The sequence below is a fragment of the Podarcis erhardii genome (genome assembly GCF_964252035.2).
Source record: "Podarcis erhardii genome assembly, chromosome: 13".
NCBI classification, from domain to species: domain Eukaryota; kingdom Metazoa; phylum Chordata; class Lepidosauria; order Squamata; family Lacertidae; genus Podarcis; species Podarcis erhardii.
The window spans coordinates 37,548,571-37,566,308 of NC_138502.1; the positions used below are offsets into that span (position 1 = coordinate 37,548,571).

General features: G+C 41.9%; 1 protein-coding gene across 1 annotated transcript; it reads right to left on the bottom strand.

Annotated features, from left to right (window-relative positions):
* Positions 1 to 1,658: 1,658 nt before the first annotated feature.
* LOC309328268 (vomeronasal type-2 receptor 26-like) lies at positions 1,659 to 16,844 on the bottom strand. The gene is made up of 6 exons (XM_081838349.1): positions 16,627 to 16,844; positions 12,727 to 13,009; positions 11,065 to 11,928; positions 8,609 to 8,836; positions 6,066 to 6,192; positions 1,659 to 2,564 (listed from the first exon to the last, which is right to left on the bottom strand). Exons 1-6 carry the CDS (start codon positions 16,839 to 16,841, stop codon positions 1,663 to 1,665), a joined length of 2,619 nt encoding a protein of 872 aa, XP_081694475.1. The 5' UTR covers positions 16,842 to 16,844; the 3' UTR covers positions 1,659 to 1,662.
* Positions 16,845 to 17,738: the final 894 nt, after the last annotated feature.

The window sequence follows — 17,738 nt, forward strand, 5'->3', positions numbered from 1 at the left end:
TTTGCATTCCCAGCCCACGGAAGGGGAGGAGGACCTTGTCTGAGAAAGAATGCAGAAGGAGGGAGGACAGGGAGCAGAACAGGCAGAGTCAGAACAACTGGAAGGGTTAAGTTCAGGCTCGGAGACGGAGAGGGCCCAGGAGTCTCCGTATGCAAGTCGTTTCGGGAGATTAATGGAACGTCATAAGAAGGTCGTAAAAGCACCTCGATTTCTGTGTTTTTCCAGGAAGCAGCAATTAGCAGCGCCAACTGAGAGTTCCAGGGAGGACTGATTTACGAGGGCTCTCGGAAGGTTTGTGTAAATCGTAATAAACTAAAGATTATAAAACTGCAGAGAGATCCAGTCACACTTCCCTCACAGTTGCTTCTTTTTACATGACAGAAATCAATAGGCCTCATACTTGTGCTGACATACCATTCTTGCTGATATGTCAGCAGCATTCTTTTTATAGCACTTCCTGCTCTGTAAGTATAGGAGGTCTAAAACTGGACATGAATGTTTCTATACTGTTTATGACATAATAAACCTAGAAAAATACTTAGAAAGGGATGATTGGAAGATGGCTTTATTTATTTTTTGAAACAATATTGCTTTCTCTCATTCACTTTATAATTAAATGCTCTCTGATATTCTGGTCAGGTCTCAGCATAATAATGTAGCATTTGGGAGCAAAGATGGAACACAATATCCCATCCCAAGATGGAGAAGATCTCCACAGCCACCATGTATTTCCCCTTAGTGCTCAGGTACACTGGAACAAAGGAGATCCAAACACTACAAAACAAGAACATGCTGAAGGTGATGAATTTGGCCTCATTGAAGCTGTCAGGTAGTTTCCTGGCAAAAAAAGGCCATAACAAAGCTGATAATGGCCAAAAAGCCCATGTAGCCCAGGACACAGTAAAACAGGGCAACTGACTCTTCGTTGCAGCCTAGAATGATTTCTCTCATCATTGAGTGCATGTCAGAATCAGGGAATGGGGGAGAGGTTCCTAACCACACAGTGCAAATGCCTGCTTGGATAAGGGAGCAAGAAGAAACAATGAAACTAGCCAGTCTTTTCCCCACCCATTTCCTCATTCTGGATCCTGGTTTGGTGGCCACAAAGGCCACAGCCACTGTGATAGTTTTGGCAAGCACACAAGAAATGGTCACTGTGAAAACAAAGCCAAAAGCCATTTGTTGGAGCAGGCAGCTCACTCTTTCTGGTGGGCTGAGGAAGATCAATGGGCAGAGGAAGCAGAGCAGGAGGAAAGTGAGGAGACTGCCTCCCCCCCCAAAAAAAAACCCAAAATGGTTGAAAAGGGCCCTTTACCAAAATACGCATTTCCAAAGAAGATTGGGTTTGAACACAACAAACTATTTGGATCATTATAGTTTAATCTTAAGACTACATCAAAATTTTGTTCTGGGAATATATGGGAGATTTAAGGAATCTATATAAAGTTAATGTACTAGCAGAGTTTTATTTATAGGATAATTCCTAGCCTTTGACAGCCTTACACCTCAAGAAAGGACAACAACAACAACAACAACAACAACAACACAAAGGACACAAAATAATTACAACCAAATAATACAAAATATAACAGACAGCAAAGAAATAAATACTATATTAACTATAGTGTGGTATGAAAGAAAAGACAGACACACTAGAATATATTACAGTTTCCTCTTTATTAACTGCTTTTTGTTGTTCAAATTGGGCCTCAGCAAAATAATGTAGCATTTGGGGCCAAAGATGGAACCCAGTAAACCAGTACCAGAGGCCAAGATGGAGAAGATCTCCACAGCCACCATGTGTTTCCCCTTGGTGCTCAGGTACACTGGAACAAAGGAGATCCAAACACTACAAAACAACAACATGCTGAAGGTGATGAATTTGGCTTCATTAAAGCTATCAGGCAGCTTCCTGGCAAAAAAGGCCACAGCAAAGCTGACAATGGCCAGAAAGCTCATGTAGCCCAGGGCACAGTAAAACATGACAACTGATCCTTCGTTACATTCTAGTATTATTTCTCCCATCACAGAGTGCATGTCAGTATCTGGGAATGGTGGAGAAGCTCCTAACCACACACTGCAAATACCAACCTGAATAAGGGAACAAGAAAACACAATGGAGCTTGCCAGTCTTTTCCCCACCCATTTCTTCATTCTGGATCCTGGTTTGGTGGCCACAAAGGCAAGGACTACCGTGATGGTCTTGGCCAGCACACAAGAAATGACCACTGTAAAAACAAGGCCAAAAGCCATTTGTCGGAGCAGGCAGCTCACTCTTTCTGGAGGGCTGAAGAAGATCAATGGGCAGAGAAAGCAAAGCAGGAGAAAAGTGAGGAGAGTGTAGGTGAGGTCCCGATTGTTTGCTCTGACAATGGGTGTGTCCTGGTGCTTAATAAAAATAGCTATGACCAATATTGTTAGCAGAGACAAGAAAAGAACAAAAACTGTCAAGCTCATCCCCAGAGGTTCTTTAAGAGACAAGAAGCTTATTGTCTTTGGAATGCATTGTGATTGGTCCTTGTTTGGATAACAATCATCTGGGCACTCGACACAGTCATTCATATCTGCAGAGAAAATAAAACATTCAGATTTGGTATTCATCGGAGAGCAACTTCAAATGCTGCCAATATGGAACGCTTAGGATTAAACTGGAAGTATCCCAGGTAGAGGGACGCGGGTGGCGCTGTGGGTTAAACCACAGAGCCTAGGACTTGCTGATCAGAAGGTCGGCATTTCGAATCGCTGCAACAGGGTGAGCTCCCATTGCTCGATCCCTGCTCCTGCCAACCTAGCAGTTCAAAAGAACATCAAAGTGCAAGTAGATAAATAGGTACCGCTCCGGCAGGAAGGTAAACGGCGTTTCCATGCGCTGCTCTGGTTCACCAGAAGCGGCTTAGTCATGCTGGCCACATGACCCGGAAGCTGGCTCCCTCGGCCAATAAAGTGAGATGAGCGCCACAACCCCAGAGTCGGTCACAACTGGACCTAATGGTCAGGGGTCCCTTTACCTATCCCAGGTACACCAGATACAATGTGATGCATGTGAACCCCACCTCAGCAATGTGTGTTGGGGTATTAGAAAATCATTATGCTGGCTTGCTAACTTCCCATAAATCACGTTGTGTGGTGTAGGTAGGCAAAACCCATACCTTGTAGGCTTACATCACATGGACAGGGGTGGCAGCAACAAATACATCTTCAATCTTCCTAGTATTGATTATCCAGATCAGGAACAAAGGACATTGTCTTAGACTAAGTGAAACTATCAATGCATTTTTATTTTTATTTTACTTGAAGGACCATGTACCTTTATCGGTATGCATCTGGGGGCTGTGTTTCCATAGGGGGGGGGGTGAGAATTTGGTTTTGTTTGACCTAATTTGTGCTTGTTATATGAACACTTGAACCAAAACAGTTACCCTTCAAAATTCACACTTTTTGTGATGAAGTTCTTCAACAAAACAATGTATACAAAGGTGCATATATTATTGGAAATACACGCAATATATAGGCAAATGTTAGTTAAAATGATATACAAAATGCATTATATAAGGGAACGCTGCTTGCAAAAATGTGTATGTTAGTGAAATGTTTGCAGCGTTTGAGACTTTTTAGAGAAAAGGCTAGAAAAAGGTTACATGGTAAAAGTTTGGATAACCATGCATGGCATGGAGAAATTTGTGGACACCCAAAAGCTATTGTTGGAAGAAGCAAATGTTGAAAGATTCAAGGATAAAATAAAGTACTTACTCGTGGAGTGCTTGGTGGAACTTTTTCCTACAGGAAGCAATGATGGCCACCAACTTAAATGGTTTTAAAAGTATATTAGACAAACTCATAGACAAGCCTTTAAATACCATTTACTGGAAGTCACAAGTGGGCAGAGTGATGTTGTGCTCATGACCAACTTGCGGGGTTGCCACAGGCATCTGGTTGGCCATTTTGTGAACAGCATGCTATCATCATCACCATCACCATCATCATCATCAAATTTCTATACCACTTTTTATTTTAAAGGGAGGGAAATCTAAGTGGCTTGCAACCTGCTTTAAAACATCGCCACAACACCTGCTCACTATGGGCCCCAATAAAGCAAACAGTCTAATTGGTCAACGTCTAAAAGATATCGAGCATCAGGACAACCTGGCCACTATAAGGAAATTCTGCCCTTGGTATGCTCATTTTCCACCTCCCCATTTTGATTCTCTGGCCCCATAGCTGCACAAACTTATTATCCCAAAATACAGACATGCTTTTACACTTGCAAAACCGGATGTTTTGTCACCTGCAGTACTTGAGGGTCAATTCCAAAAGATCCTGCCTGAGAAACGCCTTTGCCCCTGTGGAGATAGTAGCACCGAAACAGCGGCACACGGCCTCCTGTCTTGTACTCTCTACAAAGACCTCAGGAACGAGATAATCATCCCACTGGGACTTCCGGTGGAGCGCGACTCTCCCGCAAGCGGGGATTCTACCGCAAGGTGAATCCCGTGCTATTTTGGATAAAAAGAGGTGCTACAGGGCACAGTAGCCCCCAAATTTAACTTACATGAGACATTACATTTTGTTTTTCAAGTTTTCCTTTGTTGTTGTTTTTTGGGAGAGACATAACATCTGAAAGTGACAAGTGCCTCTTCAGTTATAGAAATCAGTAACTTTTTTTTTTCTTCTGCATTTACGAACTTTGCTTCTGGATATTGGACACCTAGATAAATTTTGGAAAGAGTTGACAATTGGATATAATTTTGGACTAAGATATTTTTCTCTCTTTTGGAACTCCTTTTTCGTTGGGCGGATTTAATTTGACTTTTAGCTACTCTTCCTTGAAGACAGTTGTGGATTAATTTGCAAAAATCTATTTGGAGATAGCCTAATTGGTGGCAAGAAGATTAATATCGTCTTACATTATTCTGCTTGGTCTATACCCGAACTAATCATCTGGTGGAATAGCCTAATTGGTGGCAAGAAGATTGTTTCTGTTTTAAGTTATTAATTTGACTATATTTTATATTTTATACTAAGTTGGTTAAATATAAAATCTGAAAAATGTCACACCAGCAAAAGAAGGGAGCAGATGGGGGGACACTTGCAGAGAGGAAAGGGTCTAAACAAGAAGCAGAGTTTAAAGCAGAAATTTTGAGGATGTTTGCTGAAATAAAACAGAGTGAAAAAAATTGAGAATCAAAATTAGAATCAGTGGACAATAAAATTGGGGAAATGGATAAAAAAAATTGATGAGACAGTTAATGAACTGAAAGGGCAAATAAAAGAGGTATCTAAGAGAACTCATTCACTGGAGGAGGACTTTAAGAGGACGAAACAAGAAATGAAGGAAGTGAAGCAAGAGGAAGAGAGGATCAGAGTGAAGATGATGGAACTAAACAAATCTCAAGAAGAAATTAAAGATTTGATTGCTATGAATGAACTGAGACAGAGGGAAATTAATCTGAGGCTGAGAGCCGTCCCGGAAATACAGAATGAAAATATCAAAGAAAGATTGATAACAGAATTAGCCCAATGGATGGAGTTACCATTAGAAGAGGTAGCTAAAACAGTACAAAATGCATTTAGAATGAGAGTAAGAACATCCAAAACAAGAAAACTTCCAGGAGACTGCTTAATTACTTTTAAGGATAGAGAAATGAGAAATTGTCGGGATCTATGCACCTAATGGAAATAAGACTGATTTTTACAAAATACTAGAAGAATTTTATCATAAGCATAGAAGTCTTCCAGGACTCAAAGCCTAGATGCTGGACTAAATGGGCCATTGGCCTCCCTCAACAGACTCATGTTCTTAAAACTGCATACAAAAATTGGTTTAGCGGGGGGGGGGGAGGTTATACTGACAAATGCTGACAAATATTCATGAGAATATTTTTAAAAATATATTCAAAAGTTGTTATAGAAATGCGGAAAATTGAACTTAAAACTGCAAAAAATTATAGCCTTTATTTAAATAATAAATATATACATAACGATAAATAAATAACAAGTACTTTTGACTTCTTCCACTCCGTCTAATATAACAAATGTTTGAAAAGTATATATCTTGTGTCACTTACCCTTCTGGGGTGATATCTTGTCTTGGGGACATGGAGCACAGTCATAGCAGCAGAATTTTCCCCCTTCCTTCTTTTTCTTGTGGGATCCTGGAGGACAACTGGGGTTACATACAGATAAAGGTGGAACCTGCCCATTGGAGGAAACACAGAAACAATTTCGCACAGCCATTCACTTCAGTTTCTTTTCAGGCAGAATTCGGAAGACATGAAACTACAGTGGTACCTCAAGTTAAGAACTTAATCCGTTCTGGAGGTCTGTTCTTAACCTGAAACTGTTCTTAACCTGAGGTACCACTTTAGCTAATGGGGCCTCCCGCTTTGTGTTCTCATCCTGAAGCAAAGTTGTTAACCTGAGGTACTATTTCTGGGTTAGCGGAGTCTGTAACCTGAAGCGTCTGTAACCTGAGGTACCACTGTACTCATTCAAAACTCAGGATCAAATGACTCATTCCTAGTCACCTTTTATTTTTTTTAGCATGCTTACAATGTCCATCTTTTTGTGCAAAGCAGTGACACAGCCCAAATAAAATACCATGCATTGCTAGATAATCAAAGTGTTAAGACACATGGAGTCTTCCTGTAAATGCATGGAAAGGGCACTCAGTAGGGTCATATTCCTGGCTTTCCCTGGTGGGAAAAATTATGATAGGAAAATAATCCTTACTACTTCCTGCTCAGAGCTCAGTCTCTTTCTATGTCACGTAGCCAATGAGAAAGGTTGCTAGTTCTGTGTTCTCCAGATTCTGGCTGTCTTGTTTTTCATTGCTGCTTACTGCTCCGTCAAGTCTGAAGCTTTATGTAGGCAAACAATAATTTTATTCTTCCATTTCAGACTTCTGTGCTTATTTTGTTCCAAGGGATAACAAAGGGAAGAACCAGTCTGCTGGAGCATCCTGGATAATTGCTAGCAAGGTTAAGCAACCTTTGTCCCAGAAGTTATCACATTTTATGCTGCAAAGGTATAGTAAATTTCAAACTCTGCTAACTGGAAATTAAACTCACACAGGTGAGTAAGAGAAAGGATAATTAATAAATAATATCCTATCCTGCCCTCCAAAACCACCCAACACTTCTGAGACCTTTCAGAGAGTCAGGGCTTGTCCACACTCCCTCTTCTCCTGCTGCTTTCCCCTGGATTGATTGATTGATTGATTGATTAATTGATACCCCACCCATCTGGCTGGGCTTCCCCAGCCACTCTGGGCGGCTCCCAACAGAATATTAAAAACATGATAAAAGATCAAACATTAAAAACTTCCCTAAACAGGGCTGCCTTCAGATGTCTTCTAAAAGTCAGATAGTTGTTTATTTCCTTGACATCTGATGGGAGGGCGTTCCACAGGGCAGGTGCCACCACCAAGAAGGCCCTCTGCCTGGTTCCCTGTAACCTCACTTCTCGCAGGGAGGGAACCGCCAGAAGGCCCTCGGAGCTGGACCTCTGTGCCCGGGCTGAATGATGGTGGTGGAGACGCACCTTCGGGTATACTGGGCTGAAGCCGTTTAGGGCTTTAAAGATCAGCACCAAAACCTGCTCTATTGCTGAATTGGAGCAAACATAAATTGAGTTTTCTACCGATTGATGCTTGCTCCAATTCAGTGTGTTTTGCTGGGGAAAACAGCGGAGCAAATGGAAAACCTCTCAGACCCATTCCTAGGAAGCATGGCACAAGCAGAAAACATCTTGGGCCCGTGCTTTTTAGACACGGGAAAAGTGAATGAGCTCTAAGCATGAGGGCTGAAATTGAGCAGCAGGGTTCAAGGGTTTGTATTCACTAGCCTTGCCCCCAATGTCCTCATACATGCTGAGTGCTCCTGTTCCAGCTCTGCTCTTTCTGGGTGAGAGGCCCCCGAGTCCTAATAAAACAAAAATGTGAACTATAGGTTCCAAGTTCTACACCAGGGGTCAGCAAACTTTTTCAGCTGGGGGCCAGTCCACTGTCCCTCAGACCTTGTTGGGGGCCAGACTATATTTATATTTGCCCCACAAATAACCCAGAGATGCATTTTAAATACAGTGGCACCTCGAGTTAAGAACTTAATTCGTTCCGGAGGTCCGTTCTTAACCTGAAACTGTTCTTAACCTGAGGTACCACTTTAGCTAATGGGGCCTCCTGCTGCCGCTGTGCTGCCACTGCACAATTTTTGTTCTCATCCTGAAGCAAAGTTCTTAACCCGAGGTACTATTTCTGGATTAGCGGAGTCTGTAACCTGAAGCGATGTAACCTGAGGTACCACTGTAAAAGCACACATTCTACTCGTGTAAAAACACCAAGCAGGCCCCACAAATAACCCAGAGATGCATTTTAAATAAAAGGACACACTCTAGTCATGTAAAAACATGCTGATTCCCGGACGGTCCGAGGGCTGGATTTAGAAGGCAATTGGGCTGGATCCGACCCCCGGGCCTTGGTTTGCCTACCCATGTTCTACACATGTTTCAAAGATGTACCACACTTGGTTTGGAACACACTGGGCTGATGATCTAGATTATACTATAATATGGTGCTTTCCGGTATATTGTGGGTGTGGAAATTATGTTGTACCTGGGGAAAGTTTCTGTGCCACACTATTTTGTCGCCATCAATGGAAAATTCCTGACCTGGGGCAGCCTCCAGATCTACCCTTCCAACCTTGACTCTCACGAAGGAGTTATTTGGAAAAGTAATCATGCTGGTAATATCAAATCCAGCTTCAACTTCCCTGCTCTCACCAAAAGAAACTGTTTCTCCAGCACTGTTGTTAAATGAGACCCTCTTTAGGAAGGGGTGAAGCTGCACTGAAAGAAAAGCAGAAAGAATTCTGTCAAATTACTATTAGAATCATAAAGGACCCGAGGGTCATCTAGTCCAACCCCCTGCAATGGAGGAATCTCAACCAAAACATCCATGGCAGGTGGCCATCAAGCATCCGTTTAATATATCTTTTAAATAAGATTAAATAAACAGCCATATGAGAAATATGTAAAATAACTAAGCAAGTATTGGAAATCACCCCAGAATTGGCCTTACTAAACATCTTCCAAGACAATAATGCCCATTTACACCACAAAGAACTCAAATTATATAGCCAAGAAAACCACCAACTGTAAAGGAGATGAATTTATTTGACCCTATCTACATCAAGCTATATTCTACAGTGGTACCTCGCAAGACGAAATTAATTCGTTCTGCGAGTTTTTTCGTCTTGCGAAGCACGGATTTTGGAAAAGCTTCAAAAATCACCAAAGTCTTCAAAAACCTCAAAAAAGGCTACCACACCACGTGCTATGAGTTGCTCCTCGAAGTCAAGTCGCAACTGCACCCCCTGAATGCACGGTTTTAAGAAAAAGGAAACAAACTTGCAAGACAAAGGAAACAAACTTGCAAGACGTTTTCGTCTTGTGAAGCAAGCCCATAGGGAAATCCGTCTTGCGAAGCAACTCAAAAAACGAAAAACTCTTTCGTCTTGCGAGTTTTTTGTCTTACGAGGCATTCGTCTTGCGAGGTACCACTGTATCTTTATCACCAAACTCCAAATATAATTGCACATTGTATTAATTAACTTTTTTTTTAATATATTAGTGGTCATGTGATGATTTTAGCCTCTAAATTTTATTGTTTAATGTCTTACCCTGTATATTAAGGTACTTTTATAGCTCTGTTTAGAGTAGGTAATGTCTTGATAATATATATATATATATATATATATATTGGTATTAATCCAGTGTATTTTCTTTTAATTGTTGAATGATTCTGTGTACATTGCGGCAGCCTTTGGCTATGTGCAATAAAACTGACTGACTGACACAAAAAACTCATAACCCACCTACTTTCAACGGCCAGAAACATCATAACCAGACATTGGAGAGACCTGTCAGGAGTAAGCATGGACCAATGGTAACAAATAGTATGGGAAACAGCCTTACTAGAAAAGTTAACCAATAAACTGAAACTGACATGGGGGCAAATAGAAGAAGACGCTTTCACCCCTGTATGGCTCCCCTTTATCACATACACAGCCCAACAAGACAATGACAAAAATCCACCAACAGCATACAAATCAATATGGCTGACCTGATCCAAAACACCCACCCACCCCACTCACACATGAAAACAATGATCACCACAGCCAACCACAAACAAACAACTTCACCCTAGGCCAACCCCAACCTCTCTCACCACCAAAGAAACACAAGTGAATAGCAGAGAGCCTGCACAAACGACGCTGACACAAAACCCCACATATATTAAGTAAAATAGAAACATTGCCACCCGACCCCACCCCCACTCACCTTTTCCCCCTTCACCTCTTTCCCCCTTTTCTTCCTAATGTCTCAGCAAATGAAACTGATAAAAAACAAATGAAACTGTAAAAAAAATGTTGCTTGAAAAGACAGAGAGAGACATTGCACATACTTTTGTAAACCAAGAAAATCTTTAATAAATAAGATTAAATAAATGGTCCCGTAGAATAGGAAACTATTACAAGGCCAAGAGTCAGAAGGTTGAAGCTTTTAGTTAAAGACACAATAGCTCCCAAAGTCCAAATAAAAGCTTACATTCCTGAACAAATACTCTAGCACTACTTTGGTTTTATAATTTGCTGCAAGCCTCCCAGTCAGATGGGTGGCACATTTTATGTTGTTGTGGTGGTGGTTGTGGTGGTGGTGGTGGTGGTGGTTGTCTTAATAAATTGCACTACAAAAAAATGAGACACCACACACAAACAGGAAGGCAGCAGACATGAACACAAAGATTGTGTAGGGAAACAATGAGTGAACAAAGGATAGCAATTGCAGAAGAAATGGTTAGCTTGGAAGCTGATTTGGAATCTATGAAGAAAATGCACCAGAGCTAAAATGAGCATTTGTTGCACTGAATAATGAAGGGAATCAGAAAGGAGTTGACCGACAAAAGTGCTGGATCATAATCAACAGTGATTTCCAGAGCATGTTTTACACACTGCTGGGTGTAATTTTCCTGCTCATGTCAAACAAATTGTATTTCATCAAAGGCATTACCTGCCAAGACTGCAGTTTCTGAAGCTCCTGCACCCCTCCTTCCATCACTCCCCTATATTTGGTCCTGGACAAGAACATGGCATGTAGAGCATGTGCTATGGCATAAACAGCATTATAGAGACTGTAGCTGTGGCCAGTCATGCTCATCTCAAAACCAGATGAAGGGAGATCTTCCAGCTTCTCCTCTCCGGTGCAAGCTTCACTGGCCTTCTCCTCTGTATTAAAACCTGGAAATAAACAGAAAAATACCTCTTCCCAGAACTCCCTGAGAAAGCCATTTCCATTTGCCTCAAAAGGATTCTGGAGCTGAAGAAAGCTTTTGAATCCTTGTACCTCATTTGAATGAACAGCAAAGGAGAGGGAACCATGGAAGACTTCCATGTCCCACATTAGTTGGAAGTTCAATGCTGTGAAATCCAGCTGTGCTGTCAGAATCCACACTTTACCTTCCGGTGTCTTTTTCACATCTTCCATTTCACCTAGTGCTACCATGGTTCGAAAGTCAAGCATGGACTTAGTTTCTCCATAGACAATGACGACCTTGGCTTTACTTTCCATAATTACTTGAAAGATTCGGATCCAGTGATGGTGCATGTTAAAATAATCGTTAAAATGTTTAGTTTTCTGAGTTCTCTCTGAGAAGGCCAAGCAAATGCCTCTCTGGGAAAACAGATGTTGCAAGGTCTGCACAAATCTTTCTCCGCTCTCATTATCTCCAGCAAGCAACCCAACCCACGTCCAACCAAAGTGGAGAAGTAACTCAATAATCCCAGTGCACTGGTGGGCTTCATTTGGCACCATCCAGTAGAAGGAAGTGGATTGGCTTTGACCAGGATCCTCTGGGGCAAAGGAGCCATAAGTGAGCTGAAAGGAAAAGAAGAGGCATGTTCCTTAACTAGTAAAAAAAACTGGTATGTGCATCTGGAGTTGCAGTGGCAGCAATAAGGTGTCGACATGCAGAGGGCCAGCTGGCTAGCCCCAGCTGGGCTGTCTCCTTCCAGCCGTCCCACTGCAAAGACCCATCGGCCTCTGCTCCAACGTAAATCAGCGACCCAGGCTTCATAGCCAGGGCACACTATCAGCAGATCGAACTGTGCACACAGAATAGGCGTGAGGCTTGTGAAAGCATACTATAACTACAGATTTACTAATCATAAATCAGGACAAAGAAACATGTCGTCTCTCTCTTCGTCTTCTCAGAGAGACAGAGAAAAGCAAAAGCAATACACCCAACAGAAGTTCCCAGCAAGCTGTGCTGGAATGTAAACAGACATGTGAAATGCAACAGTTCCACACATCTGCTCCTTAAGGTGGAATGGAAATTCTCAACGTAAGGTTGGGGATTATTATTTTTCATTCAGTTCATATTGAAAGGCAAATCTAACTAGGTTACATTTCCCAAACAATTTTTAAACTGATAAACAGCTATCCTTTGATATTCACACTTCTCCCAGATTTGCAATGCATTGCAGACCCACCCACAGCACACACACCCCAGGTCAAAACCAAGACAACCTCAGGAATAAACACACCAGATAGGACCACGTTCTGGGATTATCCTTTCACACCAGTCACATATTTCTCCCAGCTGTACAAAACCTTTTGAGGAGGAAAAGATAATAATGGTGAAACAGTTGTGACACCCTCAAGTCAGTATCTTACCTGGGGAATCTTGTAGATGTCCAAGATGGTTGCCATGTCGAGGGAGGTATCAAAGTCAAGCCCTCCAATCATTGCCATCAGATTTTTCTGGATGTCACACTTGTAGTTGGGTATGTGTGTGGAAGGAAGGCCCAGAGTGGCCTGGTAAGTCAACCTCCGATTGAAGTAACTGTCATAGATGTGGAATCCCAATGTGATATTAGGCAAGATCTTGGAATTCTCATTTATCTCCTTGACAGCAAACACCAAGGCCAGAAGGTGTTGGTAGTTCTTTGATACAACACTGCAATGAGAATGTTATGGTGTATCCTTCATCAGGGATACACTATGCTTCATGAGAATATTTCCGCACTATTCTGCTGCTCTTCCAAGAATATCTGCTGAATAGGATGATACCCTTTTCCCATCAAAATTATATTGATAACCTAGGAAACTGTAGGGAAATATTCTCTTCACTGCCACCGCCATAGGGAAACAGCTCCTTCAGTCCCATTGTGTATAAGCACAAGTTTGGATGTTTGTGCTTCTTTAATCTTCATGTTTCAAAGTCTATGGAACTCTGAACCACAAGAAGTCTTAAATGTGACCCTTTTCCGCTGCCTTACATTTCCCTAAGAATTCTTTCAAGCCTCCCAGAAGTTTGGCATGGCAAACCTGGGAATGGCATTGATACCAACAATGGAGATAGAATCAATTATTAACTAATATTATTTATTAAATGGGATGCGGGTGGCGCTGTGGGTTAAGCCACAGAGGCTAGGACTTGCCGATCAGAAGCTCAGCGGTTCGAATCCCCGCGATGGGGTGAGCTCCTGTTGCTCAGTCCCTGCTCCTGCCCACCTAGCAGTTTGAAAGCACGTCAAAGTGCAAGTAGATAAATAGGTACCGCTCTGGCGGGAAGGTAAACGTAGTTTCTGTGCGCTGCTCTGGTTCGCCAGAAGCCGCTTAGTCATGCTGGCCACATGACCCAGAAGCTGTACGCCGGTTCCCTTGGCCAATAAAGCAAGATGAGCGCCACAACCCCAGAGTCGGTCACAACTGGACCAAATGGTCAGGGGTCCCTTTACCTTTACCTTTTTATTATTTATTAAAATGTTATTTTGTACTTCAGGTATACCAATGGGCACATCTCTCAGTTTGGGCTGCTCTCTGTTTCTCCATTTTTCCAATCTAAAGTTGAGTTCTCCACATTTCCACATCAGTTGGCATTTTTTTAAAAAAAAATGTCACGAAAATCCACCAGCATTTTCATATGAACGTCTCCTAATATCCATGTTTGTATGCAATTTACCTAATGTACCCATTTTTGTAAAGTGATTTCCCATAATATAATGCAATTTGGTATTTTACTTCACTAATTATGCATTTCTTTTGGAGACTTTATTCCAGTACAGTATATGCATTTTAAAAAATCTCTGGTTTTTATGCATTACTTGTATGGAAACCTGCATTTAGAGAAATGCTCGCTTCAAAAGATGGCTGTGTTTTTGTTCTCATATTATTTCAGAAAATGCAGATTAAGTAGGTTTACCTTAAATGTGAACTGATTCAAATCCCACCCCAGTCCCTAATAAGGTTATAGTGATATTACTTTAGGGTCATACATGTGCTTGAAGACACTTTCTAAAGACTCAAGTGATGCTCTTATTGACATTAGCCTCTGAAAGGCTTCTATCTCAGACCAAATTCTCTAAACCTCTATCCCTGCCAAATTCACCCACAAACTGGTCCAGTTAATCCTTCTCCTGCTAAAGAACTGGACAGCATCTTAGCTGACCATAGCCTCTGGCTCACTCGTTCTGATCTTCAGCACAAAATATTGTCAACATGCTGGGGTTAAGCAGCTGAATATTCAGGCCTTGGCTGTCCACATTCACCTCAGCTTTCTCTGGTCTTTGCCTTACACCTCCCTCATCATTTCTCCTAACTGATAGTTAAGTCCCAAAACAGAAAACACAAACCGACATATGCAAAACCTTTCTCAACAGAGGCAGCTTTTTTCATTGGTTCAAAGCAGTATTGAAACGAAGAGAAAGGGGTAGGCTACCTTAAGTGAGTCGTCCTCAACCTTCTCAAGCCGGCAGCGTTATCAGGCTGGCTGTGCCAGTTTCTCCTAGCCTCAGGCTGTTAGTTTTCTACCTCAATGGAGAGGTGAGCTTTTAAGACTACCCCTCGAACAATTCTGAGGCGCAGTTCAATATTCAAAACAGAGAAGGGCCCCACACCTCATCTACAATGTATTATCCCATTCACTCACTCTTAAATCAAGATAGGTCAGTGAGTTGTCCTCAGGGTGTAGCGCTGAGGAAGGGGGAAGATCCTCCAGGTGAGAGCTGGGGAATGTTGTGTTTTAATGTGATTATTAATGGTGTTATTCTTAATGTTCCTTATCTCTCTGCTTCCTCTCTTCTTCTTCTTTTTACTCTTTCTCTATCTTTTCTTTTCTTTTCTCATAGCTTTCCTTTTTGTCTTTTGATTTCCGTTTGTCCAAGATAGCATTTTACTATATTTTATATGCTGTATTAGTTTACTGTTGTTAGCCGCTCTGAGCCCAGCTTCGGCTGGGGAGGACGGGATATAAATAAAAATTTATTATCATTTTATTATTGTGAAAATTTTAATAAAATATTTAGGGGTGGGGGAAAATAAATTAAGGGGACACCATTGTAGAGGTGCTGAAAGAAGAGCACAGAGCGGTTGATTTTGTCTTCTCTTTCCAATCCCCCCTGAAACCCTGTGAAGATGGTTAGGGCTTCCAGACAACCGGGAGATGAGAAGAGTCCTGCTGAATCATGTCAAAGGCCCACTGACTTCAGCATCCTGTCCTGTCAACGGCAAACCAGATGCCTCTAGGAAGCCTGCTCTAGGAAGACCTGAGGGGCAACAGTGTTCTCCCCAATTGCAGTTCTCAGCAACTGGCATTCAGAGGCATAGGCGTTCTGCCTTGAACAGCAGAGGCAAATCATAGCCATAGTGGATAGTAGCCATTAATAGCTTTTCTGTGAGAACAGGATGCTGGACTACATGAGCCATAGGCTTGATCCAGCAGGATATTCTAAAGTTGCTAGCTATATCCTCCACAAATATGTCCACGGTAAAAGATAAAGGACCCCTGGACGGTTAAGTCCAGTCAAAGGCGACTATGGGGTTGCGGCGCTCATCTCACTTTTCAGGCCGAGGGAGCCGCCTTTTGTCCGCAGACAGCTTTCTGGGTCATGTGGCCAGCATGACTAAACCGCTTCTGGCGCAATGGGACACTGTGACGGAAGCCAGAACGCATGGAAATGCCATTTACCTTCCCGCCGCAGTGGTACCTATTTATCTACTTGCACTGGCATGCTTTTGAACTGCTAGGTTGGCAGGAGCTGGGGCAGAGCAATGGGAGCTCACCCCGTCGCGGGGATTTGAACCGCCGACCTTCTGATCAGCAAGCCCAAAAGGCTCAGTGGTTTAGACCACAGTGCCACCCGTGTCCCTCTAATATGTCTAATCCTCTTTTAAAGCCATCCAATTTTTTTGCCCATCTTATGGGAACAAATTCCATCGTTTTACTATATACTGTGTGAACAACATTCTTTTGTCCTTCCTGAATCTACCATTATTCTACATAGGAGGACCCAAGTTCTAGTATTATCAGAGACAGATCAACTTTCTTTACACGAGGAATATTTTTAAACAGCTTTCTCCTGGCCCCCTTATTTGCCTTTTGTCTGAACACTTTTGCCTGTTTGTTCTCTATCTCCCTCACTCCACGCTTACTCTTTAGTTTTGCAGATATCTTTCCCACCTCTGCCTGAAAGTAATCCTGCTGAAATCCCTGGGACTAGCTTCTGAGTGACCATGGATGGGATTGGGAAATGAGTCAGAATCCTATGGCTACTTGATGTACGGAGTCCTTACAAGAGATTAGGGAGCTGATGGGTAGTTAAGATTCCACGGAAGTCTTCTTTGTTCAGAGCAACAAAGATGTGAGACACAAGAGCACCAACGATGAGGTCCCCAGGCTGGTAGTATTCATGTGGGATCCTGAGCAGATAATTGAAAGTACAACTAGTGGTGTGTCTGCACACCATATGTGGCAAAAGGAAGAGAATGGACACAATAAACACCAGCATACTGAGGCAATTTTTTTTCCTAGTCAGACTCTCTTAATCTCATTTATGTCAGATCATCTACAACATGATCATTAGCTTCAGAACTCTTCAACAGAGTTCAGCTCTCCCAGAGAAAAGTGGAATTCCAGCCTCTACCTCTGCCCTCTCCCTTGCTTGAAATGGCAGGAAGGGATTTTTAAATACCCATTTTTAGACTTTGGCTGGTATTCTCTAGAGATCTATAGGGAGCTTATCCACAGTCATGACAGTGTAATAATTATAGATGAGATAATAACTGGGTGACTTTATTGCCAACAAGATCAAAAGAATGAAGGAAAACTTGTTTGTGATGTTTCATCCAAAGCCATTTTGGTCACTTCACGGGGCCACAAAAGTACGCGCAGAGTAAACTACAAGGAGTAAGGAAAGATCAGTGAGTCTGTCTGCTTTAAAATTCAGAAATGCTTGTTCAAAGTTACGATATAAATCAGATAAATAAATAAAAAATCTGAAAGACTACCAGAGATGGAAGGATCTGTCAATTTCAGTTCACTTGGTTTCTCATATTTCACATCTTAAATTCAGCTCTCCACATTTTTGTAGCGATCTACCATTTTTATTTTAAATCATGATTCCCCCCCCATCATTTTAGTGTGAACTTCTGATAAATGTGGGATGTTAGCACCCAGAATGCATATTTAAAGGGTTGACTGCAAAAGCTGTAGAACTCTGAGATGTCATAAACTCTGTAGCAGTTATTTTCAGTTGGAACACTTATGGAAGTTAGTGAACAGCCTTAACAGTTAGAACAGCAGGTATGGACCGTTGTGCTGTTTTCTGCCTCAGAATATTAATCAATCTGTAAATGTTAGTCAGTCTTGGATACAAATCTATGTAAGATGTTTTAGCAATTTAAGT